The sequence below is a fragment of the Belonocnema kinseyi genome, chromosome 10 (genome assembly GCF_010883055.1).
Source record: "Belonocnema kinseyi isolate 2016_QV_RU_SX_M_011 chromosome 10, B_treatae_v1, whole genome shotgun sequence".
Taxonomy (NCBI): Eukaryota; Metazoa; Arthropoda; class Insecta; order Hymenoptera; family Cynipidae; genus Belonocnema; species Belonocnema kinseyi.
The window spans coordinates 7,067,765-7,077,740 of NC_046666.1; the positions used below are offsets into that span (position 1 = coordinate 7,067,765).

The 9,976-nt window shown below is 29.8% G+C and overlaps 1 protein-coding gene across 1 annotated transcript in view; it reads right to left on the minus strand.

The window, feature by feature from the left end:
* LOC117182197 overlaps positions 1 to 7,335 on the minus strand; it is a 28,061-nt gene extending 20,726 nt beyond the window's left edge. Inside the window, exons 1-2 of the mRNA XM_033375259.1 lie at positions 7,101 to 7,335; positions 670 to 815 (exon numbers count right to left, since the gene is read on the minus strand). Coding sequence (XP_033231150.1) covers positions 670 to 815; positions 7,101 to 7,167 — 213 coding nt within the window. The 5' untranslated portion in view covers positions 7,168 to 7,335. The remainder of the gene's footprint in view (positions 1 to 669; positions 816 to 7,100) is intronic.
* Positions 7,336 to 9,976: the final 2,641 nt, after the last annotated feature.

Consider the following 9,976-nt stretch of genomic DNA (forward strand, 5'->3'; position numbering starts at 1 on the left):
ATCAAATGACCATCACGGGTATACGGGCGAGTAGGGGGCGCCATGTTTCTATCAACTGATATTTCTAATGCATTGTGACTCTCTATTTCTCTCTGATAAGACGAGGATTTTTTTATTCGTGATGTTTATTGCACTGTAAAAAATGAAAATTACTTTTTCAAGCTTCTGTGATTTTACATTTAGAAAATTTCTTTATAGTGACTTTTATATAGTATAGTAACCTTTACATTTTGATGTTAGGGATTTTACACATGAGCTTCTTAGATTACAATGTTGAATGTAGGCTCGATTATAACACACATTCAAAGTACAGAGTTATAAGTGAATGAGGTAATTTCACATGATTTAGCTTTGCAGTCTTAAAATTATATCTAAAATCCCTAATTTCAATGTGGGGAAAGTACTACATTGAATGCAGTAATATTAAGCTTATTTACACTGCCAGAGTTTTTTCTACGGTAGCAGAAACTACTACGCTGGCCAGCCAATCAGAAATATCCTGTTTTTAACCGGCGCTCCTTATTGCTTGCCAAACGTGACAGTTTCTGTCATGGTAGGAAAAACTGCTGCAGTGTAAATAGGCCCATTTTGGAATAGTTTTTAACATAAAGTTACAGAAACTTGAGAAGTTCATTCCTATTTACACGGTCTCATTACAAAATCACTTACAGCAGCTTCTTCTTTCTGCTCTGAGATAAACTTTTCCATTTTTGCGACAAATTTCGCCCTTTGGCCTAAAGGGCCAATCATCTGGGCCAGTAGATTCGGTTGGGAAACGAGCGCCTCCAGGCTCTCTATGTCATTGAATAAAGCCGCTAGAAGAAGGAATAAAACTAGTAAAATGAAACCCCATTTCAATGCATTAACATGCGTACTACAAGATTTTCGTAACACCTTTTTGAATATTCTTGAAAAATCGAAAATTCAAATTTTAACAGTATAAAAAATAATGAAAAATAATCATTTTCATTTTGCGGTCAAACTAGGCAAGATGCGACAAATGACGAATTGACAAAAATGTTGCTCTCTAAACAGATCTACAAATATGTTAATGTTCACTTTTTGATACGATGCGTAGTTCTGATTTTATTTGTAAAAAAAAAACATGAAAAATAAAAAATCAATTTTTGGACAAGCGACACAAGCTAAGAAAAAAATAGACAATAGTTGCTTTGAAAAAAACTACAAATGATTTATTTGTAATTTTTATAAAGGACCGGTAAATTTTCTTTTAATCGTAAAAAATAAGAATAAAAATAAAAAAAATTAAAATTTTGGAAAAATGACACAAGAGACGAAAAAAATGAAAAGACAAAATTTGTTCAATAACAAAAAAATTGCAACTTTGTTAAACACTTTTTACAAAAATACATTAAAAATAAAAAAATTAACTTTCGGGAAAAACGATACAAGCTACACTAACATTTTATTTAACCCTTCGAGTACATACTGGGTCACATTGACCCTGTCACCGACTTTGACCAAAAATATCACTCAGGCGTTTGAAAAAATTGCGGTACCGTAGCCTTATAAGTATAGTTCGAAGTCCCGGCTACATTTTTAGACAGTTTCTGTAGCGTGCTGAGTCATCAGTCATCATTCAGAAGCGATTGAAATCGAAGCAGGGTAATGGCGACCCATGTATTTACTTAACGTCGAATTTAACAAAATTTTGATTTTTCATTTCCATCAATTATAAACGTTTTTTACTGGAAAAAGTGCCAAAAGCTTTTTTTAAAGCTTGCGCAAGGGCACACGACCACAACTAGAGAAAAGAGTAAGATGTCAACTTTGTGCTTAAAAAATAAACAGGAAGACAAAGGTACAGTGTCCCTCTTGCCAGCGACCAATGTGCGATGACCATCACGCGTATATGTGCAACGATTGTGATGGTCATGAATAAGTATGAGTAACCAAATCTTCGTGTAACAAAAATTTTTATTTTGTACAATAAATAAAAATGTATTTCACTCATGTATGTGAAAGAATCACTATTTTTTACACCTTGTAGATAACCTTTATCAGTACGCGGAATAAATACCTTTTTTTTCAAGGTACAAAGTAGGACTATTTTTTTATTACTTAGGCATACATTGAGAGTATTCACTTAAATCCTTAACTAAAAATATTAAAAATTAAAAAAGTTATTATTTTTTGCATAAAACTTCACTTTTTGCAAAAATATTTTTTGCATAAAACTTCATTTTTTGCAAAAATATTTTTTCGAGAATTTTGTTTAATATGTTAAAGATTTTAAAGACACTTACAATGCTTATAAATTACTTTTATATACTTGAAAGTATACCTCTAAATTTTGGTAAGTAAAAAGGTTCAGTAGCTGTGAAATTATAGACAACCAAAAAGTGAACAAGGTCAATTTGACTCAGTGTGGAGGTGATGTTCGAAAAAATAGGTGTGCACTCGAAAGAAAAAACGAAATAAGTTGCAATAAAATGCTTAATAACAAAATTATTTTTTATAGGATGTGCACTTTTTTAATGTTGTAAAAACAAGAAAATAAAATACCTATGTTTCAACACCACTTCATATTATCAATTTTAATAATATAAATTTATTTCAATAATAGATTTTTCAGGGTAGCTTAGAATAAAAATTAGTGCAAAATAAGCAGCAAATATTAAAGTAATCATGAAAAATAAAATTAGTAAAATAATTTGCAATATCTGAATACTGTAGAAACGCTCGCGTTTACTAAAAAATCGAGTGCGAAGCACAACAAATGTAATGAGAATGCGTTCGTTAAAGCCGAAGGAGCTTTAACAAAAGAGCATTCACAATCAACAAATTCCTTGTCGATGCTTTGATCTCTACTTTTAAAAGGTCTGTGTACATTGGATTTAAAAAGGACCAATAGTTATTGAGTTTAACACAGGAGATCATGAGGTCGTGTAACGAAAACCCAGAGAAAATGAGACGTCTTAGTGTGCTTTTTTTAGGTTCTATTGTCGAAAAGGAGCGTTGCGATTGGTTTGCAACCCGGTAAGTAGTTTATTTTTGACTTTAGAGAGAAAAAAATTATGTTCTTTACATGAGAAAAACTAGTCTTTTAACGGCTGAGCGAGAGTTTTTGCAAACAAGAGAGACCTAGTGATGCAATATCGAAATGAAAACTATTGTATTTTCAATATCGATATATCGAACATTAGTATATCGATATGAACGATATATCGACTTGAAAATATCGATATTTTACTAATTAAAAAAAATATTTTATCAATAATTCTTGACAAATATTTTTCAATAAGTAATTCAGTAACAGTTTTTTTAAAGCCCGGTCAGAACCCGGTGACAAATAAATTCACTGTGATTTCCCTGTTTTTCCTGATCTCACAAAAATTCCTAGTCATTTCCCGGGTCACTGATCATCTTCCAAATAAATGCAAATTCAATTTTTAGGTTGTAAATCTTAAATTCTCAACAAATATTTTTAAAAAGTAACTTTTAAATCAATTAATATGTATTGTATATGACCGTAAATATGGTGCATTTAACTTTTCGTCTATAATAGTATATTCTTCCTGCTGTCGCATACGATATTTTTTATAACAAATGTATGATTTCAGAAATTTCTCGAAATAAAATCATGATTTCAGCCCATATTATCATTTAAAAATGTCTTTAAATTTCCAGAAATTTTCGGTCATTTATGGTAGTTTTACAGGTTAATATGGTAAATTAACAAAAATGACCCAAAATTTAATTAAACCAATTCTAATAAATTTCTTGGTGATTTATTGTAATATTACAGGCCATTTGTGGTAACTTAAGATAAATTAACAAAAAAATAAATTTGAAAATATCTTTAAATTTGCGAAAATTTTCGGTAATTTTACAGGTAAAGATGGTGACTTACCATAAACTATCCAAAACTCAATTTTCAATATTTGTATAAATTTCTGGAAATTTATGAATTTAGTTGGTCATTTATCCTAATATTACAGGTTATTTTTGGAAACTTAAGATAAATTACCCAAAATTAAATTTTAAAATTTTGGGAATTCACGGTGATTTCGTTAGTTACATATGGTAAATTTTTATAAATAACCGCAAAGTTCAATTATCAGCAACCAAATTTCTTTATAGATTTTACGATGCGTGGGCTGATTATTGTAAAATGTAAGCTCATAGATGTATAGTTTTCATTATTCACCTTTGATGTCACTTTTCACTTCCCTTTGCAGTAAAAAGAAAAGCTTTAGTTTTAATTTATATTCGTCGAAAAGGGCTAAAATCATGCATGTGTCATAAAAATTAATATTAACATATGTTTTAATTAAAATACCATACTCCACGTATTATACGTGGTTTTCTACGCGTTTATTACCACGTATATACCTCTGTAGTTTTCTACGTCCTTTGACGTATATTACGTCCAAATGAAAACTTTCAGTGCGCAAGCGTCAACTTCGAAAAATACCTGTATAAACTATTTTTCTTGATGTGGGATGTGGAACGTGGTTGCAGTGTTCGTTTTTCAAATTTTCATTGCAGTAAATTTGTAAATAAATAATTTTAATTTTAATTATATTATTTTAATCGCCTCGTAAATATCGCGCAAAACACTAATTTTTAGAAATTCTTCAAATTTAAATAAATGTTGAAGCAGTTTGAGGTTGTAATTGGGAAGACAATATTATGCTTAATAATTATTACCGAAGAAGTTAAACGACTCTGCGGAAGTTTTCTGTCCTTTCTTTCGCTCGAAAAAAACCCTTCAATTTAATTACATTATGATGTTGGGTATTTCTTCTAAGTCCAGACATAATTATTATTTCAAATTACTATAACACATTCTACAGAATTATTAATAATTACTATATTTCGAAAATGAGGTTATGTACTTGTCAAGACTGATGACACTGATTTTACAAATCGGCCATCTTGAAAACATAACTTACAGGAGTTTTCTACTGTTTTCGATGGTTTTCTACTGTTTTTGACGTATATTACGGCAAAAACGTAATATGCGTAGAAAATACTCGAGTTACGCGTAACCAGGGTTGCGAAGTGACGCGTCACTCGAGCTTTCTACGCAAATTACCTAAATGAAGTAATTTACGTAGAAAACTGTATAAAACCGGTAAATTACATGACAAAGATGGTGGTTGTCTGTTATGAACTTTTCAATTTCCTAGCACGTGACATAACCTCCTTCAAACCTTAATTAATTTAAGGATTCTAGATATTAAACTAAAAAACGGTTAAAATTGTGAGAAAGAAGATTTATGTCAGGATTCCAAATACCCCATGAAAAGCCCTAAGTTTTGAGAAAGTGAAAGTAAAATTTAACAATATAGACAAAAGTGTAGCTGAATGCCTATTTTGCGATAAACTATTTACGAACAGTGGTTATAAACGTCTTCTTGGTCATAGGCATGTAAATAGTGTTGAATTATTATTAATTTTTGCAATTATATTATATCATTATTATATATTATATTTATTATAATATTACAATTATATTATAACCTACACTCGAAAGAATTGTTTATAAATTAGTGCAAGCTCAAACAATTTTCAAGATTATAATAAATTAATGAGGTGTAGATGCATGTACTTCATGTAAAAAAATTCCTTTTCATCACGAAGTTAATACCAATAAAAAGGTATCGTTATAACTATATTAAATTCAGTTGCTTTTTCCGTGAACAACATTTTTTTCATTTTTAGAGAATTATACTGTTAAAGTTTACATTTAGGACTTCAATGAAAATTTAAATTTAAATATAATTTCAATTTCGTTTTTCCCCTATACAATACTCGTAATTAATCAATTAATTTACAATAATGAAAGTTTAATTTGTCATATAATTACTCTTTATTTATAAAATATTTCTAGATCATATCATTTCACTTTTTAACCACTAATTATTGATTAGTGTTAATGATATTATTGCAGTCATTACTTATAAATGTTTACCGATATTTGTTGCTTTATTTTTTTTCTTTAAACTTTGCCTATTCATCTTGCCTTAATCTGTGAAATTTTAAATAATAATTGCAGAACGATCGTCAAGCACACGTTCACAGTCCACAAACCACACGGAGAGATCATGTACTTATGCCAGATCAGACAAATCACAGCCATCGAAATATTCGCAAGTTCTACATCGACGTAATTTACATTAATTTACATAATGTAGAAAACTCCGGACGTAAATTACTCTAAAAATTCAAGTAAATTACCTGGAGTAAATAACGTGCCCAACCCTGCGCGTAACTGGCCAATCCTGATGAAAACAGCCGGTATCGATAATCGGATGTCAATATCGATATAGGTTATTGATATATCGATTGTCTACTATCGATATTAAGATATCGAATATCGAAGTCCAAATATCGATGTTGCATCACTAGCGAGAGAGTAAAAAAAATACTTCCCTGCCTCGGTACACACGATATTTTATATGATTAAGAGTATTTTATCTGTTCATGTTTTGGTAGCGTGGAGCGATATAGCACTGGTTGAATCAATAATTTGGCGTCACTGGTATATTCAGTAACGTTGTTTTAGTTGAGTCACTTACTGATTTACCCAATCAAAGTAGGAGAATCACAGGTTATCCAGTCATAATAAAAAATACTGATTCAACCAGTAACAATTTTACTGGTTCAGTTAGAGAGTAAACTTATAGTGTTCAAGACCATGTGAACGTAACCTCAACATTTTTTTTCCATGTTCTTTTTCAAATCCAACTTCTGTTCACACGAACCGCGATATTGAGTTGAAAATTTGGAAAATTAAATAAGAAACGCTCAGAAACGTTTATCTGGTCCTCGATTTTTATAATTATGAAAAAAGGAAAAAAAATTGTTACAAAAAACAAAATTTTTTGTAATTGTAAAAATGTTGAACCAGACAAAACGTTTCCTAATGCTTCTTATTTAATTTCCCAAAATTTCAACTCAATTTCGCGTTTCATGTGAACGTAAAATGAGTTTCAAAAAATGTAAAAAGAATTTTTGAGGTTACATTCCCACGGCCATAAATTTCAGTTCACACGGCACGTGGAAGTCTGACGTACGCGGGTACAGAGTAGAGATGATCAATTTTCCCAGAAATTCTATTCCAAACTTACCTTCAAACTGTGGAATATACTTTTCGAATCCAAAGTCCCTCAAAAGTTGAGCACAATTACTCTCCATTTTGTCGAACAATTTTTGATGCGATGACAACTGCTTTAGTACACACACTAAAATGGCTGTCGTCTTTCTGCAGCTTGATACTAAAAGCGATTACAGTGCTGGACTATTAAAGCATAAAACAATGAGGAATGGTTACGTTAACCATAGTACGAGTACCGCAGTCATTTTAACATTACGAGTTCAACCATAGCCATGGTTCGTGCATTCATATCTAAAGTAGTGTTTCCAATTCAGCCTACCAACTGCACTGCGCATGCGTCGCATCGACAGTTTCATTGGCTATATACGGCGCGCTGTTTTTGAATATATTAAAGGAGTAAATCAAATTTTTTATAATAACACATCATCGTAGAATTAATTATATTAATTTTCAGATTACAAAATAGTCTTCTAGAGAGAAAGGTAAATCATGGATTTCATTTTAATATTTAAAATTGAATGATTGATTTTAAATATAAAAAAAAGGAAGACTTCAACGTGTGTAAATTTAATTACACAACCATTCCTCTTTGAAAATGCTTCCATATTCAAGGTTCTCACTTCCACTTCATTTGCTGATCCCTCAATACCATGAATAACAATATTTGTATGTCTGTGGCAACCATTGCTTCTCTTTCCATGAGTCAAAAATTAATTTTATACTACAAAAAAAGAAAAAAGAATTTCCGAACAAAAAAATTAATTTTCAAACAAATAGTGGAAGTTTCAAACAAGATAGATGAATTTTTAATTTAAAAAAGTTCATTTGTAACCAAGAAAAATGAAGATAAAACCAAATAGTTGAAATTTCGAGAAAAAAGACAATTTTTAAACAAATCAGTTGAATTTTCAACAAAGGAAAATTTTTCTGTCCAGAAATAAAACTAAATTGTTAAGTATTCAAGCCAAACGAGGAATTTTCTACCAAAATAGTTGAATTTTTAACCAAGCAAGATGCCACTTAAACAAATAAATAGTTGAAATTTCATGAAAAATACGATTTTTATATAAAAAAAGTTCATATTTCAACTTACAAAGCTGAATAGTCAAAGGACAAAAAAGCGAATTTTTTAACAGATAAATTTTCTACCGAAATAATATAACTTCAAATAGAATAGTTAAATTTACACTACAAAAATAAAGTTATGAATCTATCACCAACAAAAAATTTAAACGTTGAATTTTTAACTGAAATCGATGAATTTTCAGAAAAAATGGAATAGTTCAGTTTTCAGTTAAAACAATTAATTTTCAACAAAGAAAAAACCCCCGAAATTTTCAACCTATGTAGATTGATTGAATTTTTAAACAAAACAGATGAATTCTTAAACCAAAAAGACAAAATTGGAACTAAGAATGATTTTTGAGTCAAGAAAGAAAAAAAATTTCAAACAAATTCTGCAGTTTTCAACCATAGGGATGAATCTTCAATAGAAGATTGAACGTATTTTTAACCGATGAAAATTAATTCTCAATAACAAAATTTAGTAGTTGATACTTAAAAAAAAAGATTTCAATTTTAAATAAAAAATAGTTGAATTCAACCAAAGAAGCCGAACTTTCAACAAAATAGTTGAATTCTCACTATAAAAGATCATATTTTTAACCAAACAATTTCATTTTGGATAAAAAAAAAATGATTTTTCAAACCAAAAATATGAATGTTCATTCAAAAAGTTAAATTTCCACAAAAAGAGATGAATTCAGAATCAAAAATATAATAATAGAATTTAAATTAAAAATAAAAGTAACTTTCAACCAAAAAAGATTAATTTTATATCGAAAGCTGAAATTTAAATCCAACAAGCAGAATTATGTATCTGTTCAAAACGACAAATTTTCAACAAAACTATATACAATGTTTTCTATGGTTGCAAAAATTATAAACAATCAAATTTAAGAAAAAGTTGAATTTTATCAAGTTGGAATTTGTTCAAATATCCACAAAAATATTTAGTTTTTTTTTAGATTTTGTTAATAGAACACTTATTTCAAATTTAAAAAATGCCTTCTTTTCTCCTTTCGTTTACAGAAACTTTACAACTTCAATGGTGCTGAGACTAAGTTATCATTTTTTAGTATTTTCAAGTGTCCTAAGAACTTACTTAAAAAATTGTTTCGTTCCAAAATATAGCAATGTATCTATTCCGTACGAACAGAAATAATTTTATGTAAAATACTTTATCAAAATTGTAAATAAGTATCCCATTAACCAAATACAGAAATAAGTTATGAACACATAGAAAAAAATTATTTTTCAAACTTGCAACTCACCTGTGGTGTCTATAATAAATATCTTTTTTTTTTAATCATGAGTTTTCCTGATAGGATACGTTAACATTTATACATACCTTCAAAACAGATTCGGAAAAAAAATTTCACTCCTATCTACCCTTTTATATTATTTTAATATTTTAAAATAAATTATTACATTTAAAATAATTTTCACTCCCCTCATTCCCCATCATTTCCCCTACTTCCCTCCTCTTATTTTATTTCCCTTCCTCTAGTGACGCTCCCCTCATAGGTGATTCCTTCCTCTACTCATCCTCCACTAATTTACCCTCACTTCTCCTACTTCCCGATCTCTGATTTCACCTCATTTCCCGCACTTCCCGTCCTCTTATCTTCCATCACTACCCCTATTTGCATTTCCCTCATTTCCCCGAATTTCCCTTATCTCATTCCCACAACTTTCACTTCCCGTATTTCATCTCACGTCTACTTCCCCTACCCTCTCACATCTGATCACTTCCTCTAATCGTCATCTATTAATTCCCCCTGACTTCCCCTACCTCCCAATCCCTCTTCACTGAGAAAAATGGATTAT